This window comes from Trichosurus vulpecula, chromosome 8, assembly GCF_011100635.1.
Source record: "Trichosurus vulpecula isolate mTriVul1 chromosome 8, mTriVul1.pri, whole genome shotgun sequence".
NCBI lineage: Eukaryota > Metazoa > Chordata > Mammalia > Diprotodontia > Phalangeridae > Trichosurus > Trichosurus vulpecula.
Window position 1 is genome coordinate 12,111,633 of NC_050580.1, and position 20,165 is coordinate 12,131,797.

Here is a 20,165-nt window from a genome sequence, read left to right on the forward strand (position 1 = left end):
TCCCAACATAAATACACCAGAGTAAAGAACCAAAGAGCAGCTGATGTGAGCCTGAGAAACACCGAGGGACAAAGCCAACAAATGTTTTCTTTTTTGTGGTAGATACAAGGCAGGGCCCCAGAGAGACTTTTGCCCCTAGGACAGGAAGAACATGTTCAAAAGAAGAAAACTGGAGTTGCCAGGGGCAGCGGGACGTCCATTCCCTTCTCAGGAAAGATAATGGCTCTACCAGGAGGCCAACTTGTTCCTAATTGGTTCTTCCAAAGGGATGCCGGTGGCTTTGTCCAGCTGCCTCCCTATAGCTCCCTTTTGTGTCTCTCTGGAAACCATGAGGCAGAATGTTCTTGCTTTTCAGTTGATCCCCATCAGGCCTCTTGTTCCAGCTCCTCGCCGGCTGCTGGCCTGCTCTTAGCCGCTAACCTTTCAGGTCACAGCAGACTCTGGGCACAGTAACAATGTCACACAACTGGCTTTGAGAGTTGGAGAGTTAGAAGAGTCGGACCTCGATAACCGTCTCATCCAACCCAGGCGGTATCTCCTCAGAATGGAGTCAGGACATCAGGGAATTCAGCCAGACTCGTGTGTTGAGACCCCTTCAGGAAGACACTGGGGAACTCTGGGGGGCTACAGAAACCAGGGAAGCAGCATTCCAAACAGCCCTTGGAGCCCGGGGGGGGCCCTGCCTCCTTCACTTTCCAGCCTGTGCTCCAGGCCAGCCTTCAAAATCACCTGGGAGGTCAACAGGGAGGAGAGAGCCACTCAGCAGGGCTGCCCAACTCTCCCATTATACAGATGAAGAAACTGAGTCCCAGAGAGGGAAGGATTAAGGAAACAAAGATAGAAAATGGCAGAGTCTGGATTTGAACTCGGGCCTCCTGATTCCAGGTGTAGGGCTGTTGACACTCTTGCTACATTGCTCTGTGTGAATTGGTCAAATTAGTCTTTGGAAGACACAGGAGCATCCTATGGATATTAAATGCAAAGGCAGGTCTCCCTAACTCCAGATGTGCATTGAGTAAACGTGGGGAACCACGGGTGAGACACACCACAATACATTGTCAAATAGAGCTGGTGTGCTGGGTGAGTGAAAAAGGTGGGGGGTGAGAGAGAGAGAGAGAGAGAGAGAGAGAGAGAGAGAGGGGGGGGGGGAGGGGAGAGGGAGAGGGAGAGAGAGAGAGAGTGAGAGAGAGAGAGAGAGACAGAGAGAGAGAGAGAGAGAGAGACAGAGACAGAGAGAGAGAGAGACAGAGAGAGAGAGAGAGACAGAGAGAGAGAGAGAGACAGAGAGAGAGGGAGAGAGAGAGAGGGAGAGAGAGAGAGGGAGAGGAAGAAAGAGAGGGAGAATTTGGAATCAGAGGCAACAAAAACAAAACGATAAAATTTTTTTAACTTGCAATTAATAATTGGCTGCAGAACGCCCAAGGACATGCCACAACAGATGCCAAGGTGGCTGCCTATAGTGATCTAGGATCTCAGGGCGGTGAAATCTTCTTTTCCTATCTTCTAACTAATCTCAGACTTTAGGTCACAGACTCACAGAATCTCAGAGCTGAAAGAGACCTTAGAGATACTCTAGTCCTGAGTTAAAATCTAGCCTCAGATACTTACTCTCTGTGTGACCCTGAGAAAGTCATATGACTTCTCCCAGTCTCAGTTTCTTCATCTGAAAAATGCGGCTAGTAACAGCACCTACCTCACAGAGTTGTTGTGAGGATCAAATGAATTAACACAGGTAAAGTATTTTGGAAGGCTTACAGTGCTATGTAAACGCTAGCTATCATCATCATCATCGAAGTTCAGGAACTTGTTTTTACAAAAATATTTTGGTAACTATTTCAATATAATTGGATTCCTTTAGAATCTTATGGACTTTAGTTTAAAAGCATGATCTATGGCACATGAAAGTGAGGTGAAGAACCTCAGACCTGGGCCACTCTGTCCATGAGCATGGGTTCCAACTACCCCCTCTCCTACTAGTGCAGGCCAGCCTCTGTTCCAGGACTTCAGTGATGAGGGTCCCACCATCTTTGGAGGCATCCATCCATCCCACTTCCCCACTGGGTGGATGGGAGTTGCCCATCCCGATTCCCCACTGCTTCTGGAGGCTCCCATCCATCCCGTTTCCCCACTGCTTCTGGAAGTGCCCATCTATCTTGCTTCCCCACTGCTTCTGGAGGTGCCCATCTATCCCACTTCCCCACTGATTCTGGAGGCTCCCACCCATCCCGCTTCCCCATTGCTTCTGGAGGCTCCCATTCATCCTGTTTCCCCACTGTGCTCCCATCCATCTCGCTTGCCCACTGCTTCTGGGGGTGCCCATCCCACTTCGGGCAACTCTAATCACTAGGAGCTTTTCCTTTAAACTGGCCCTACACTGTCCTTTTTGCAGTATCTACCGAGTTCTAGTTCTCTCAAGCAGAATGAGCCTCTCCCCTTTGTTGCATGGTGGCCCATCAAAGACTGAAGAAGCTGGCCACCCCAGGGGGCCAAAGTGTCCTCTTACTGACATCTGTCACCCCCCTACCCTTGCCTTCTTGTAGGAGAAGGAAGCGCTTTGGTCCCCACCCAAACGCTCACTCTTGTCCTTCCTCCTCTAGTTCCTGACTTCCCATTAACATCCACCTTCAATGCAGCCCTATTCCCCCACTCTTTTGGTTAAATCTGTTGGTGTTTTTCAGAACATGGGATGCTCTTCCATTATCATATTCTATTCGCAAGCCTCATTTCACCAAGTTTTGGTGGGTGATAGCTGTGAGCTCACATTTACCTGCTTGATTTAAAATTTCAAGGTGACTTTGCTTATTACAGTTATCTCTTCCACATGGCAGAGGTTAGGGGCATGGAGACCCCTCGATCTGAAAAATTTGTGTAAAAAATTTTGGCCCTCCCTTTGTACCAGAGAAAGAGTTTGAATTATTATGGCCTTAAAAGATAAAATATATTGATATTTTATAGCACCATACATATACTTTATGCCTTTCAGAGTTTTAAAACTTTTTCTGTGTTGTCTACTGGCCTTGGCATGTTGTCCACAGCTTCTGCAAAACTCCCCCTAAATTCCCATTTAATTTCTTATGCCGACCCACAATATATCAAAACCAGGTTTGGGAAAGTCTTGATGTGGAAGGTACTGTAGTGCCTAGCACAGTGTCTGGAACACAATAGGTGCTTAATTGTTGCTTAATGAATGATTGAGAGACTGCCTACTAACTATACTCTTTGCATGGTTACACAGACATCTGAAGCCGTAAGCAGTTTTTTTCAATCTGCTTCTGAGAAGTGGCACCTTCCCCATTATCTTTCCCCTTAAATGCCAATTTTGTGGTTCTATAGAATCTGGCTTTACAGTTTTATGCAAGCTTCCTCCCTTATCCTCCTCATTTCTGTGTAAAGTTCACTTCTTGTTGAGGTTTGTAGGTCTCCCACTAAACACGTGCTTTCTGGTGTCTGTCAAAATGGACTATATCTTTTTAGGGGTTCAGCCTTTGGGTATTGGGAGCTATGCTCCAATTTGGACACATCAAAGGCTGAGATTGAGCAAAATGGTATCAGGAGGGGGTCATGGTCTTCATAGGGCTCCACCACCCCCACTAAATGAGAGATCTGCTCAGTATATTTACTCAGAAATTTCATTTACTGTTTGGCTTAACACTTTACCAGGCAAAGGGGGATGAGTCTAAGACCTCAGTGAAAACACCCAAAGCTCTGAAACTCAAATGGAAAGCCCAATCATCATGTTGCTGTTTGCAACTCAATTTATTATTTTTGGTACATGAGGAGATTCCAGTTTACTGTCACCATGAACTCCATCTTGAGTTGGAATATTCCCAAAAACAGCAAAATGCGTGAAAGCAATAAATATCAAACCATCTGATCTAAAATGTATAAATATAAAATGTCAGTTCTGAAAACATCGTAAGAAAATCTGGCAGCCACCTGTCCATGGGTGCCAGGGCATCTGTCTGGGATGCCATCTGTCTTTGGGCTTCATCACCTCAGGTCCAGCACTGTGATGCTCATGTCTTGGCCCACCACATGCTTGCATGTCTAGGGAAGAAAGCAATTTGTTAGATGCTGAAAAGATCTGATTAGGTGAATATTCTTTTAACACTTATCACCTGATTTTACTAATACAGAACCATGGGTTTAGACCCAAGAATGACTCATCAAACTGGTTGGTTTTCATTAGAATGGTAAAGGTGGAAAAGGAGTAAATATGTGGGTGTTCTTACAACCACTGGAAATAAAAGCCATTTCACTTATTTCTACCAAAAAGGGGAAGGGTAAAAACAAAGAGGCAAAGAATGATGTGGAAGAAAGAGCTTTTCTTTAATGGTTTGGGTGGGGTTGGTCTTCCATCTGAGTAGTGTTAGCAGATGTGTCTGTGTTGATCAGATGGAGTCCCACAGTGGAGGGCCACCTCCATGTGACCCAGGATTACCCCAAATCACAGAGAAGCAGAGGGGCCATGAAAAGAACAATGGCTCTGGGGTCACTAGCTTGTCCCTGAGCTGTTTGGCATTTTATTAGTGGATTGGATAAAAGCACAGACTGTACACTCCTCTGATTTACAGATGACGCCAAGCTGGGACAGACACTAAAGAAGACAGAGTCAGGATCCCAAAAGATCTCTACTGAGCACTGGTCTGTGGCAGGTAGTGGACTTGTCATTTTATCGGTATAAGGAACTCCTGGTTGAGGATACTCCCTCTACCTTTGAAGGCTAGCACCTTCTCTGTGTCTTAGAGAGTGGCTTAGGTGGCTTTAGTGACTTGCCTAGGGTCACACAGCCAGTGAGTCAGAGGCAGGAATTGAAGCCAGGCCTTCATGGCTTTTAGACCAGCATGACACACTTTGGATTGGATCTAAGTCTGTTATTCTGTGATCTGAGGACAGCATTGCTCAGATGGAGTGGGTGAGCTGGGTTGGGGGGTACTATCCACACTGATAAGATCATGGACCTCCAGTAATTTGATAGGTAAATAGCTCTCAGATTCTCTAAACAGAAGTGGAAAGGCTGCCCAAGACAACACCAAAGCAACCAGAAAAAGGGGGAAATGTGGTCAAGGAACTGCCTGGTTTTATCTTCATGACAAATTTTTACCATTATTAATACATACTTCCTTCCCCCTCCCACAATATCATGTAATTCACCATAACATACCTCATTACATTATATTACATCATATTTGGCCCCAAGATGCAAGTCAAATAGCTTAACCATGGAGTTCACTCTCCTCCATAATGTTATACTATCTAGCGTTATGTTTCCATGAAGTTCACTACCAACACTAGGTCAGAATGGAGGAAAGGTAGACCTCTAATCAACTCTAATTGGGAGCCACTAGGTGAGAAAAAAATGAAGCAGAACATTGTATCAACTGTGAATGATGAGCTCCATAATGGAGGAAAGGTAGACCTCTAATCAACTCTAATTGGGAGCCACTAGGTGAGAAAAAAATGAAGCAGAACATTGTATCAACTGTGAATGATGAGCTCCATTCCATACCAACAAACAATGGCGCCATATTGAATTGCTGAGGCTAGAGAACTCCCAGTGTATCTCCTCTACTAAAACAGATTGCAAATTGTCTGTGGTTTTGTAGCTAAGTACTATAGGGAGTTGCGTGAGACACAGAGAGAGAGTGAAAGTCCCTTGATCAGGGGCACAGTATGAAAGTGTCAGTGGTAGAATTTGAACCCAGATCTTCCCAGAACTCTAGCCACCATTTCTCCAGAAATGAACCAATACTCTACTTACACTGAATAACCTGGGATCCTTGGTGTGGGGATGAAAACCCTTCTTTTTACAAGCTGAGACCTCCAGCATCCCTGCACTGGTGAGTCGGAAGATGCCGGTACTGGAATGAGAGAAAACAGACTTATCTATGCACTCAGTGCTGTCCAGGAGGGCAGGGGCCTGTTTTCTTTGGTCTTTTTACCCTCAGTGCCTAGTCTAGTGCCTACACATAGAAAGCACTTAGTAAGTGATGGAGGGTCATAGCCTTCATTTACTAAGAGGTTTACATGTTGCGTATATTCCCAGGGGAATGGAAGCTGCCTGAAGGCAAGAACTGGCTCATACCTCTCAGGCAACAAGCACATGCTGTGTTTGCTATTTGCTGAGCCCTGGGGAGACAAAGAAAGGCGAAGACAAAGCCCCTGCCTTCAAGGAGCTCGCAGTCTAATGATACTACAACATGGAAAATAATTTCAGAGGGGTGTGGGGGGACCCTGGGGGAAGGACCAAGGGAGTTCCTGGTTCATCTCTTTCCAAAGATGTCAGTTCAGAAGAGAGCACCCATTGTGGCCACAACCATCCATGGCTGGCAATAGTAACGTTTGCCCTAAGTCCTCCAGGGGCTGCTGCCATGATTATCTGATCCAGTTCAACTCAGCAAGCGTTGACTTGAGCCAGGCTCTACGCTGGGTATGGGGGGTAAACAAAGACAAAATGAAAAATAGCCCCATTCCCCAAGGGGATCCCATCCTATGGTGAGAATGAGCACGCACAGAGAGGAAAGATGTTTGTGATTATTTTAGGAGGGAGAAAGCACTGGGGCAACCAGGGAAGGCTTCCTGTAGATGGCGGCACCTGAGCCCCTTCCTTGAAAACTTGGGCGGTGAGGAGAGAGTGCATTTCAGGTATGGGAGAATGGCCTGTTCAAAGGCATGTGGGTGGGAGACAGAACGGCAAGTCCGAGGGACAGTAAGGAGGTGGATTTGGCTGGAACATAAAGCATGAAGGGAGATAATGTGAAATTGGTACGTCTGCACAGGAGACAGGCAGCGAAGGGCTGCTGGCCCCCAGGATCACAGATGGAGAGCTGGAAGGAATGGGAGCGATCACCTGGAATGACGGCTTCATTTTACAGAGAAGGTAACTGAGTCTGGGCACAGCAGAAAGAGTCCTGGGCCGGGAGTCAGGAAGACCCAAGCCCAAATCTGAACTCAGACACTCACTAGCCGGGTGGCTGTGGGGAAGTCCCTTAACATTTGTTTGCCTCCGTTTCCTCGTCTGCAAAATGGGTGTAAAAACAGCACCTACCTCTCAGGGTTGTTGTCAGATCAAATGAGAACAATTGTAAAGCACTTAGCCTAGTGCCTAGCATGCAGTAGGTGCTTCATAATTGCTTGTTCTTTCTTCCCCCTTCTCTAAGGTCACCCAGGTGTCAGAGGCCAGATTCGAACCCGGGGATCCCCAACTCCAAGTTCAGTCAGTACTTGCTCAGGCATGTGCACAAAGTGGAAGGGAGGGCACCGTCCCTTCCTCCCCCAAGCCCTTCCCTGCCTCCTGCCCCCCCTTGTCGCAAGCTCTCGGGTGGGCAGCCGGCCTGCATAGACATCTCCTGGTGCCTCTTGCCCCTAGACTCACTCGTTATGCTTAGGCGAGCAGACGATGGCAATGGCCTCTGGCAGCATGAGCTGGTAGGAGCAGTGAGTGTGCAGATCCACGCTGGACAGGAAGGCCGTCTGCGTCGGGTGCGTCTGGGGAAAGACAAGGAGAGTTTTGCCCAGAGAAAACCCCCGTCCTTCTCCTCTAAGGCCCTTTCTGCTCTGCTTCTCTGTCCTTCACGACGGGAAAAGAAAGGACCGTTTCCCCACCAGGATTCCTCCCTCCGCTCCGCTCCCCTCCCCTCCCCTCCAGGAGACAAGTCCAAGCTTGGGGCTATGGATCACATCTGCAGAATGGGTTTCACCAGTGCTGGTGCAGAAACAGCCATTTCCAGAGGCAGCCACCGGGCAGGGGGTGGCTCAGTGATCCCTTACGCCCCTCCCAGCTGCTTCTCTTGCTTTCTTCTTGCCTCAGTCTCCTCCCCACTTCCTATAGGTTGGGGCTAGGCGGCTATCACTGACCCATCGGCCACGAGTAAAGTCATAAATTGGCACAAAACGAGTTAAGCCAGGGGATGAGGGACTCTGAGGGGCCAACGAGCTTTGGGAGCCTGGGCAGGGAGCTGGGGCTTTATCGGCTGGGGGCCCTGCTTCAGATCACAGAGACCCGACACCAAAGGTAAGTGCCCTTTTTCATTCACTTCAGAAACTTTCTTCCAGGCCCCTGGTGCTCTTTTATACACCCAGACAGGCTGAAACACCAACGCCAGCACCTTCCCAGATGGAGTCTCCGCTGAGAGTCTCTCTTTACAGATTTTTCACTTTGAGGTGCAAGAGGAAACAGATGGATATGAAGGGAGGCAGCTTCTCACTAATTTTCACACAGTGCAATGTTAGCATGGCTAAATTAGTGAAGAAGGCGGGGAGGGGGGGAGGGGAAGAGGCCTCGAGGCTGCAGGTTCCCTATGCCTGGTCACGAAGATGTCTTAATGAATTCAGGTGAAAATCTTCCAATTGATGAAGACCAGCTGAGCTAGGCCCTAGATGTTCATGCAATAACTCCCTCTGCTGTATTCTTTTGGGGGGTACAAATTGGCCCCAAACTAATTTAATATTAAATCTAATAGTCAAGTATTTATTAGAGATTAATCATATTAGAGAGCTATCTGAATGAGCATATCCCTGCTGTTGCCCCATTTCTTTGGACATGCCTCTACCCCAAGATGATTTGAGGTAACATTTATAGGAATCTTGAAGACGAAAACTCACAGTATGCAAAAACAAAAATACATAACCCTCTCTGTTTTGTGGTGGAAAAATGCATCAAGATCTTTTCTGTGAAATTTATAAAGCCTGGTAATAACATTCCCTTTGGCTCAGGATTTAATGCAAAGGGGCCCTTAGCTCTACATGGTGATCCCAAGCTGCTCATTATATACACATTCTCTTCAATGTGGGCAGCATGGCTATTTGGACTGGAATGTCACTGACAGGTCATTTTTCTTTGAGGGACAAGGCCAGCCAGGGTCTCCGGTGATTGTTCCTTGAAGAAGTCACCCAGGACATCCAAATGGCTTTATCTTTCGCCCAGCGGCTGAAGGGCAAAACCAGCTTATCTTTGCAGACAAGCAGAAAAGTGCTCTGCAAGGAGAAAGTCTGTGAAGCAAAGTCAGGGTGAGAGCAGGCCCAGTTTTAGGAACACATATCCTTCAGCGTGTGGATGAGGAGAAGTGCCTGACTCCCACTCACAGTGGGCTTTCTTCAGGAACCACCACCTCAAGGACTTTGTCTCAATGAGACATAATTCTCAGCGAACAGGCTGGCTGTTTGTTCGTGCTACAGAGAAGAAGGCTTCCAGCACACTGGAGGGAGATTTGATGAAGAATCCAGGGATCTGGTTTATTTGAGTTCTTTGTCTGATGCTTCTTGCCTATGTGACCTTGGGTAGATCACTTAACTGCCCTGTGCCTCAGTTTCCCTCTCTGTAAAATAAAGAAGCTGTGCTAGATGGGCCCTGAAATCCTTTACAATGTTACATCGAGGGTCCTCTGGTCCTATGGCAGGACAAAGGTCAGCTAGCACCCCAGAATCTTTAAGCTGGAAAGTACTTCAAAGGCTAGTTAGCCCCAAATGGACCTGAATAAAAAAATCCTCTCTATAGCATAAGCTATTCAATAACCCACTTTTAAAAAAGTGAGAAGACCTCCAACAAGGAAGAACTCACTGCCTCGTGAAGCAGTCCATGGCATTTGGGAAGAGTTTATTTTTTAGCAAATTTTTCATCCATGAAACTGATTTTTTCTGGTTGTCACTAAGAAATCCACATGGAAACCAGTATATACTGAACTGGGCATCTCCCATGGACTGAATAAATGAAAGAGGCAGAGTGGGCTGCCTTTTTATGGAGCAGGTCTTCAGGCAATGGATCACCATTTGTCAGGCATGTATGTTAGAGAGGGTTCAGGAGAGAGACTAGTCTCTGAGGTTCCTCCCAACCCAGAGATTCTGGGGCTCTGCAACATGCCTGGGAGGAAAGTACTCTGCCTGGTATTACCCGCTTCTTACAGAGAAAGAGGTTGGCAGAAGGTATGGGACTTGCCTATGGCCATGTAACTAATAAATCTAATGTGTTGAGTTCAAACCCAGGCCTTTCTTGATGCCAAGGCTCTTACATGTATGGGACACTGACTTTCCAGTATTTCTATATAAGTAATTAGCATGACAACCCAAAAGAAGATGGTTGTATCTTGTCATCATGTCCCCTTGGGCAAAACAGACAATGGAAGATATGACCCTGGAGTTTGCGGGGAGGGACGTGTGAAGCTTACATGGATCCATCCCAAAGTGAGAAGGCTGTGCTGGTCCTGAACGCTGAATAGCTCCTCCACGTTGGCCACATCACAGTAGTCTGGGCCGGCCGACTGCTTTGGCACAATGACGTGGGTGATCGTAAACTCATTATGTGTCTGGGAGAAGGTCAGTAAGAAGGCACTCATCAGCAAACATCCTCACACCAGGAAACAAAGGAGCACTGTCTTCCTGGGGAACTGGGAAAGAACCCTGTCTCCTGCCAAGGTTAAGTCCCAGCCCAGGAAGTGTTCAAGGAACAGGCAGAGTGGGTGCCACGGGACAGAAAGCCTCATCCTGAGACCGAGGCAAACCTTGTCATTTAAGGGGTAAACCTCCTGTTTAACTCATAGCTAGGCAGCAACACCTCCCTCCCTCCATTACTTCCTTCTTTCCTTCCTTCCTCCCTTCCTCCCTTCTTTCCTTCCTCCCTCCCTCCCTCCCTCCCTTCCTTCCTTCCTTCCTTCCTTCCTTCCTTCCTTCCTTCCTTCCTTCCTTCCTTCCTTCCTCCCTTCCTCCCTCCCTCCCTTCCTTCCTCCCTCCCTCCCTCCATTTCCTCCCTCCCTCCTTCCCTTCCTTCCTTCCTTCTCACCTTCAGGGCTATTTTATTCTATGAGATTGGTTTTGAAAGCTAAAGACGTTAACTATAGATTTATAGCATTTCCAGCCATCTCCTTTCTTTATAAAAATATTTTATTTTTGATCATATCAATAATGATGGGGATATGACCTCTGCAGCTTATACCCTAACAAAAGATTCTAGAGTAATCTGCGAGTCTGGCAGGATGTGACCTAAAATCCTGGTCAGACGTTGTCCAGACGATGAAGTCTATGGTCTGTGACAATTGCCCAGTAGATTTATTTGATGATTGCCAGCTGAACACAGCCAGCATTCACATGTACTTTTTCTTCTTGGTGTAGTGGACAGAGAATGGGACTTGGAGGTAGGACGTCCTTGGGTTAGAATCTTCCTCTGACCCTTCCTTGATGGGACCAGGTAACAGGCAGCAGCCTGCATCTGCTTTCTGGGGACCAGCTGAGGCTGGCACAGTGAGGCCCTTTACAAGGAGGCTGGCCACTTTAGGAAGAATTCTTCAGCCACAGCAACCCATGGAACAAAGAAAAATTCAGCATCACCCTCAGTCCCATGTGATCCCCTTCTGTTTCTGCAGGAACGATGGCAGAAAGTAGGGGAGAGGGTGCAAATAATTACAGTTTTTAAGTCATCAATAAACTTTAACTTGGCTGTTGGCACTCTTAATCTGAGATCCTTGGCTAAGGGCCAGTGAGTAGACCAGGAGTGGGGAACCTGCAGCCTTGAGGATACATGTGGCCCTCTAGGTCCTTGAGTGTGGCCTTTGGACTGAGTCCAAGTTTACAGAACAAATCCTTCTATTAAGGCGATTTGTTTTGTGAAGTTGGATTCAGTGAAAGGGCCACAATTGAGGACTTAGAGGGCCACAAGTGGCCTTGAGGCCACAGGTTCCCTGCCCCTGGAGAAGACAGTGGAAAGAATGCTAGATTTAAAGTCAGGATCTGGGTTCAAATTCTGCCTTTATCACTCTCTCCCTATGTGACTTTGGGCAAACCATTAGCTTCCTGGGTCAGTTTCCTTTTCTGTAAAATGAGAGGGTGGGGTTAGATGACCTCTGAGGGCATTTTAGGCCTAGATCCAGGACCCTATTCTCTGTTACACCAGGTTCAGTAGTCCTTCCCACACACATTGTAGATACTGCTACCATATCTTGAAGCAGCCAGGAAATCTTGACTTGACTGTTTTGAAGACGTGGTCTTAAAGATACAGTGATGATATCTATGGTCTGTAGGAGACACCATTGAAGGTGTTGTTAAAGGTCACAGACCATAGATCTAGGCCCTGAAGGGACCCCAGACCTCATGCCATCCTTTCCCCTCTCTCATTTGGGGTGCACTAGATTGCTTCCCAGATTCCTCTTAGCTCTCACTCTGACATCCTATGACCCTGTGATGTAATGTTGAAGGAAATGAACTGCCTCACTCTTGGCTTTACTACAAACAAAACCAGACAATCGGCAAGAGAGAGGAATAGCCAATGGACAACCCACCAGCCCCAGTGGAATCCTTGAAACACTTGGGGAAATCAAGGAATGTCTCCAGCCCATTGGATTGCCCTCTGCTCCCCAGGGCATCCTATGGGAAGAGTGAATGAGAATCCAACATGATGGGGAGTCATGGATTGAGAGTGATCTGGGGGCTGGGAGGGAGCATGTGAATTGGGGTGATCCCAGACCCCTCAGAGGACCTGAGGAATGGTTGTGAGCACAATTACATGAGGACATCCTTGAGGAGTGCTTTGCCCACTTTAAAGGATTATTGAGAGTCCAGTGTTCATTATTATCCTTGGTGGTGGCAGCACACTTTGCTATAGTGAAGCCTGAGACCCTGCCTGCAGAGAAGAGGCTGAAGCCCACATACCAGTTTTCCACAGAGAATTCCACAGGTTTCTATGCCCCTCACTGTGTTTGACTCAGCCAAGAGCAGGAATCGGTGACAAAGATCCCTGGGCAGCAGGACACATCGCAGGCCCTCCACCACCAGATCTGAAAGAGACAGGGAGAAACAAGAGGCTCAAAACCAGGCCCACTCATTGTCCTGGAACATTCTTGGGAGCAGAACATAGAGAGTGAGCATCCAAGACAAAGCCTGATCCCCTTTCCTGCTGGAGCTCACTTTGTGTTAAAGATGTCACAGAGCTAAGAGCTAAGACCAAGGATGCTGTTGAAGCAAGAGCCTTGCTGGGACTCAAATCATTCTGATTCAACACAGCACATGTTAAGTGTTCACTACCCCCAGCCCACAATGCCAAATCCTTCCATCAAGGAATTTATTTTCTTCTGGGGGGGATATAACAATTGAGTAGCTAAGAAAGTGAGGTTATTTGGAGAGGAGAAGGTACTGGTGGGTAGGGGCATCAGGAAAGTCTTCCTGTAGGAAGTGGTCCATGAGCTAAGCCTTGAAGAGTGTGAAGGGTTCTAAGAACAGAGATGAATAGAGGGTGCATTTGAGAAATGTGGAGGTGGCAGATAGGATGTCCAGTTTGGGGCGGGGGCAGAAAACAGGCCAGTTGGGCTAGAACCTGGGGAGAAGTAAGGAGAAATAAAGCGAGAAAGGATAAGATGGCCAGAGCCAGATTCAAGTAAAAAGTATTTAATTTAAAAGTAAAAGTATTTCAATGCCAACAGGGTCATTCTAGAGGTTCCGATCTATAATGTGATAAATGACATTCCTTGAAACATCACCACCATATATAGTAACTGCTTATTATTAAACGGTCATCTTACACTGATGGTGTCAAACTCAAATAAACATGGGAGTCATTAAACCCACACCTAAGGACCCTTGCTACCACTTAGCGACTTAGAAAACCACATATTAACATTATTTGTGTCATATTGTATTTTTATTTGTTTTGTTAAATATTTCTCAATTATATTTTAATCTGGACGGTGTTTGACACCTCAGGTGTACACCGTGGAAGGTAAGGTTACATGGTCCAGCTTGATGCTGCGCAGGTCAGGGATATCCCATTACTTACTCTGGACCGCGCTCAGAGTGGCGGCTGGCTTCAACGCCCTGTTCACCGGTGGCGACTGGCCAGTATATGAGGGAGCATTGCTTCTAGGGGCTTGATCCGAAAAGACATCGAGGGAGGGGCTGTTCTGGTGAGGGGAGAAGCAAGACAGGGCGTTGCCGTCGATCTGCTCCGACAGCGCCGGGGCCTCCTGGCTGCGCAGCTGGTCTCTGGCCAGCTCCTGCTTCCTGAGCTGGTCTTCGAAGAACTGGAACTGCTCGGTCTCCAACTGCTGCCGCCGCATCTGCGCAATCCGCCGCTTCTCTGCCTCGATCAATTGCTGGTGCTCCAGCTTCCTGAGGACGTCCGCTTTGTATTTGTTCTGAAACAAAAGCAAGTAAGCGAACCCTTTCCTAAGCAGGTGTCCCCAGCTGCAAAGGCTGTACCAGGGGAAAACGGGCACCCGAGGTTCTTTTGTGCAAGGAGGGGCAGAACTGGGCTCTTCTGAGTGGCCACAAACCTCCTCAGAAACACGTGGCAAAGCATGTCCAAATCCCCATGTTATCAGAGGTGTGTTCAGCAATAAACGTTTAGATCTGGAAGGGAACAACCCTAACCCTGCTTCATTTTACAGAGGAGGAAATTGAGGCAGTGAATAGGAAAGTGCTCTGACCTGATTCACAAAGGGATTGAGTAGCAAAGCTGAGGTTTGAACCAGGGTCCTAAGGGCAATGGAGCTTTCTTCACAGAAGGACTGATTGGGGAGGGCCGCTTAGCCAGTGATGTTTGAGGAGGCAGGGCTCTCCCTCCTCCCAGCACATCCCTTTGCCAGCCTTCTCCTCTAAGGTCATCTTGGCTTGACTCTCTATGGATCTTGCAGGGACCCAGTAATGTACATGTTTCCAGTTAGAACATAAGCTCCCTGAGGGCAGGGGTTGTTTTTGACTTTTCCTAGTAGCCTTGGCACTCAGCATGGAGGCAGACATGCAGTAAGCATTTATTAAATGTTTTTGGATTAACTGATTTTTCTCTGGCTTTCTTACTCCCCTAAACATAATGCCAGAATCCAGGAAGGCATAAGACAAAGCACCAGATCTGACATTTAGAGGCAGCTTGATGGCACGGTGAATACAGCCTTGGAGTTAATGAATCAATAACATTTATTGAGTGTCTGCTATGTGCCAGGAACATAGGCACAAGTGACAGGGATATATAAAGAGGCAAAAGACAGTCTTTGCCTTCAAGAAGCTTATAATCTAATGGGGGAGAAAACATGCAAATACATATGTATATATATATATATATATGTATATATATATATATATACATATATATATATCTTTATTACACACACACACACACACACACACACATATATATCTCAAGCTATATACAAAATAAGTAGTAAATAATTAACAGAAAGAAGGCAAGAGGGGTTGGGGAGGTTTCCTGTAGAAGGTGGGATTTGAGTTGGGACTTAAAGGAAGTCAGGGAGGTCAGTAGGAAGAGTGGAGGAGAAAGTGTTCTAGACAAGGGGGTCAGCCAGAAAAACATGTCTAGAGCATAGAGATAGTGTCTTGTTCGTGGAACAGCCAGGAGACCAGTGTCAGGATCAAGAAGATCTGAGTTCAGACCTGGCCTCCAATACTCACTAGCCATGTGGTTTGGGGCAAGGCACTTAAACTGTCTGCCTCAGTTTCCTCAACTGCAAAATAAGAAGGAATCATAACATCACCTATGTTCCAGGGTTGTTTTGAGGATAAACGAGGTAATATTTGTAAAGTGCTTAGCACAGTGCATAGCACACAATAACCATTTTTTAAATTAAATTTAAATTTTGAGCTAGAAGGAGGACATTTGACCTGACCTTCTCCTTTTCCAGATGGGATCCTGAAGCCCAGGAAGAGCCTTGGGAAGGGACTTGCTCAGACAGGGGCAAGATCTGAACCTGGTTTCTCTGACTCAAAGCCAGTATGTCTCAGTATTCTCTGTCACCTCAGCCATCTTCCCACTGGTGTCTGTTAGGGCTGCCCCATGTCCTCTCCTCCACTGGTAGTCTGGCTTCTCTTCTCTCCACAGTTCAGGCCCATCCCACTTCTCTTGGACCATTAGTCTCCTAATTGGTCTCATGTCTCTGATTCTTCCTCACTTCTGCTTTTCCTCTCCACACCTACTATAGTGATCGTCCAAGTGCAGGTCTGATCGTGGCTCCCTATTACCCATAGGATCAGATATAGACTTGTCCTTGTGGCATTCAGAGTAGGACCTGGCCCCAACTTGACCTTTCCAGCCTTATTACCCATTGCTTGTGCTCACACATACTCTGGTCAAGCCACGCTGACCTACTTTGCTGGTCCCCACCTGTGATGCTTAATCTCCATCTCTACCTCCATGTCTTTGGGATCTCTCCTAGCTGGAATGTACTTTCTCCTCATTTCCACCTCTCAGAATGCCAGCTTCCTTCAATACTCAACTCTAGGGCCACTTTCTCCATGAAGTCTTTCCTGTTGCTAGCGCCTTCTCCCCTCCCCCTCCCCCATCTGATATATTTAATTTTGTGTATGTCTACATATGTATACATTTACCTCCCTGATAGAACGTAAGCCCTCTGAGCTCAGGGAGTATTTTCATTTGTACTTTTAAGCAAACCACCTTGCACATAGCAGGTGCTTAATAAATGCTTTTTGATTGGTTGACTGTGACCAAGAAGGGTTAGACAATCATTTCCAAAGTCAATACCAATGGACTGCCATGCCATAATGGCATTCAGGAGCCATTATGAAGCCACGAGACAAGCAAAACAGAACAAAGCTTTGGAAAAACGTGAGAGAAAATAAAGCAGATCCATGCTCTGAAGTCTGGCATCTGGGGCACGGGGCATTCCCTTTCCTTCTCTGCTTGGGGCTAGGCTTCTTCCTAGAAAAGGGTCCCTACTAGAAAGGATGATTTTCATCAGGACCTGGAGCATAGCCACAAGACCCCAGATTCAAAGTGATAAAAGAAGGCACAATGCCCAATCTTTGGGGCTACCTTTGTTGAGTCCTGACCCACCAATAACTCAAGCCAAGATTCTGAGCCTCATCCTCTGACCTAATATACTGTGGCCCCAGGGACTGTCCTCTCCTCTCTACTGACCCTTGAGCTGTCTCTACTCAGCTGGCCAAGAACTTCCATCTGTACCCCTGCCAAGTGGGCAGATTCAGGGCAAAGAGCCAACTTTAAATCATGGCCAGAAATCCATTTTCTAACACTTTGCTTTATTAGCTGCAGCAGAGAAGTGGAGACCACAGCTTGGCGGAAATGCTCTGCCTTGAGAATTAGGGGGCATGAATTTTTCATTGACTTTTGACATCATCATGGTGTTAATTTTTCATTGGAATGCCTAGGACATTTGAGAAATGCATCACACAGAAATGAGATTGAGAAATATTCAACACAGAAAAAGACAATGAACAGCATAGTTGCCCGACTTACTTTGCTTTGCAAGCATTCTTGGTATTCTACGTTATATTTCTTTAAAAGATCCTTTTTCAATTCATCTGTCCTTGGGAAGGCAATCTCCTTCAGTTTCTTTTAAAAATATATATACATATCGATTAGTGGGGATTTCAGGAAGACACTTTCAGATCAACAGCTGGGGAGTAGAGTGAGTCAAGGAACACCAAAGCAAAGGAAAAATGCAAAATAAATCGATCTTTCTTAAGGATCATAAATTGAGAGTTAGAAGAGAGCCTTGAGTCCAAATCTCTTATTGTACAGAGGAAGAAATAGGCCCAGCAGGTCAGGTGACCTAGGATCTCAGATTTAGTTCCGAAGGGATCACAGAGGTCATTTTAAAGTCTCAGAGAGATTGAGGGACTTCTCCAAGGTCACAAGCCAATTAAGGGTCAGGGTTAGGATTTGAACACAAGACCCTGGACTCCAAGTTTGACAGGTGCACTCCATAGCAGTACTACTTAGCCTCCAACAGGTAGTGAGTAGCAGAGACAAGATTCAAGCCTGGGGTATTTGGTTCTGAATACAAGGCTCTTGGCTCTATCTGAAAATGTTTAGACAAGGGAACTTGGGGTGGGGGAGGGTGGTATGGGATGGAGTGTCTCAGCTCAAGTTTTTATTGGTTTCAGGAACTGACAAGGAAAACTCCCGTCACTGATGGAGGTCAGCAAATTCCCGGGTACATTGAAATGAGTCGTCCTGGGTCACAAAGCCTATAAGCCGTGTTTAAGGCAGGACTCAAATCCAGGCCAGCTCTTTACCCACTAGGCCACACAACTTCTCCCCAGAGTAGATAATTTCCATTTCTCTCAAAGGAAATAGCCCCTGGAGAAAGTGCAGCTGTGCTGGACTGAAGGGCAGCCACCAGCAGGACCTTGTGACATGGAGGAAAACACCGTACTTATTCTGAGTTAAGTATCTGTGACTGGCTAAGGTATACAACTTCTACCTCCTTCAAAAAAGGACAGCCTGGAAAGAATTTAAAGGAGTAGTGAAAATAAACCAGGGGAAGCTATTTAATATTTACGTTTAGGACCAGACTGGTTAGAGCTGGCCTGGGAACTTGGAAGTCTTGGGCTCAAGTCCTATATTTGACACACCAGCTGTGTGATGCTGGGCAAGTCAGTTGACATCTCAGTGTCCCGGAGTCACTCTCTAAGACTATAAACTGCAGAGAAAGTTAGAAAGGTTTCCTCTTTTGGATGCTCTGAATACCGACAGGCCCTGGTTCTACCTTCCTTAGCTGGCTCCTGGACTCCTTGAAAACTCAGCTCCATTGTGGCCTTCTGCAGGAGGCCTTTCCGGGTCTGTCCCCAGTCCCCCACCCCTCTCATCGGATCCACTCCCACCTTCTACAGGAGGCCTTTCTGGGTCTGTCCCCAGACCCCCACCCATTCCCACCAGATCCTTCCCTTGGACATGACCTGTCCACATCTTGTCTGCACCCTTGTGATTGACACATGGGACTGTTTTCCTTCTTTGTGTTTGTACCCCAGTACTTCAGTACTTAGCTTGGCACACAGTAAGTGTGTGCTTAATTAATAAATGCTTATCTCCTGGCCCTTCTAGTGTGGGCAAGGCCTAATAAATAGAACCCTAGACCTGGTGTCAAGAAGACTTGGGTTCAAATCCCACCTCAGACCCTTTTGTGGCCCTGAAGAGATCATTGAATGTCTGAGTGTTGGGCAGCACATGGAGACATCTCCTGGGTTAGAGAGTGCTGGCATTGTGGGTACAGTGGAGGAAGTTTGGACACTGATGGGATCACATGTGCTTGATATGCTGAGCTATGTACTAAAGGGATATTAGGGTGTATGTCCAGTGATTTTCACAATAAAACAAATATGGACTTCAACGCTTGGAGAGCCAGGATGTGGCTGTGTGGGAGCTCCCTCCACCAGCCTACACCACAAGCCCTCCAAACCCTACAAGTCAGGCTTTTTGAGCTGTTGTTGCTGAAAAACATGGATCCCCTGGGGGCCACTGTTGTGGTGATGAGTCTCTAGGGCCAAGAGGTCTGCTCCTAAGTGCATTTAGGGTCAGATCCATCACTGAGCCCACCCCTAAAGTCCCTTCAGAGAGCTGCCAGAGCTTGGGCTCCAGGCGGGGCTTTTGTATGGGGTCATCCATGTACCATAATGACCCACTAGAGGAAGATGTAAAATTCCCTAGACCTGTTGCCATGCTCTTCCTCCCTGTCTGGATTACCCTATCCTTCTTTCTCCCTTCTCCTTCTAGCTCTTAAGCCAGGGCTTTCACATGGGCTAAAATGACTTGGGCACATACACTGAATTTTTACAGCTGTCTTAACAATTCGAATGGCGCCCACCATACTCTGACAAGGGGTGGGGCCACAGCTGTGATCCCAAAGTGCCAGGCTTGGTCCCTTGCTTATGGAGTGTACCTCAGGGTCATTCTCTCTGAGAAGAAATGAGTGGAAGGTTGGCTTTCCCACATCTAGGTGGCCCCCATGCTAGCTGCCCTGGTGTGGTTAGTGTCAATGAAGCCCCCTCCCCACCAGTGACCAGGTAATGGTGACTAAGCAGCCAAATAGAAATCTAAATGACTAAAGGGGTGGGGGTGGGGGTGGGGGGGGATAAGAGAAGGGGAGCCTGATGCCCAGCAGAGGCAGCCCCCATGGTACCTTCATGATATCCTGTTTTTCTGGGATTGCACACTGCTGATAGTCTCGGTGACTGGGCAGCTTCTCTACAAACAGGCTAAAAGAGAACAGAAGAGACCTTTCGCTTCAGGTGACAACGGAAGATTTCCAGTGTCAGTGAAGAAAGGAAGAAGTATCTTTTTCATACATAAAATGCTTAATTCATTCCTGCTCCCGCCTTGTTTTCCTCTACTGGGTTTGCTGAGATGTTAGACTAGTCAGCTCCAGGCCAAGGTCATGAACTGGGCCTTGGCATGAGCCGGAGGCAGTTTGGTT

General features: G+C 47.0%; 1 protein-coding gene across 1 annotated transcript in view; it reads right to left on the bottom strand.

Annotated features, from left to right (window-relative positions):
- Window positions 1-3,719: 3,719 nt before the first annotated feature.
- STAMBPL1 (STAM binding protein like 1) overlaps window positions 3,720-20,165 on the bottom strand; it is a 42,495-nt gene continuing 26,049 nt past the window's right edge. The window contains exons 4-11 of the mRNA XM_036735591.1: window positions 19,872-19,947; window positions 17,207-17,302; window positions 13,757-14,114; window positions 12,637-12,761; window positions 10,164-10,301; window positions 7,376-7,488; window positions 5,762-5,861; window positions 3,720-4,047 (exon numbers count right to left, since the gene is read on the bottom strand). Coding sequence (XP_036591486.1) covers window positions 3,991-4,047; window positions 5,762-5,861; window positions 7,376-7,488; window positions 10,164-10,301; window positions 12,637-12,761; window positions 13,757-14,114; window positions 17,207-17,302; window positions 19,872-19,947 — 1,063 coding nt within the window. The 3' untranslated portion in view covers window positions 3,720-3,990. The remainder of the gene's footprint in view (window positions 4,048-5,761; window positions 5,862-7,375; window positions 7,489-10,163; window positions 10,302-12,636; window positions 12,762-13,756; window positions 14,115-17,206; window positions 17,303-19,871; window positions 19,948-20,165) is intronic.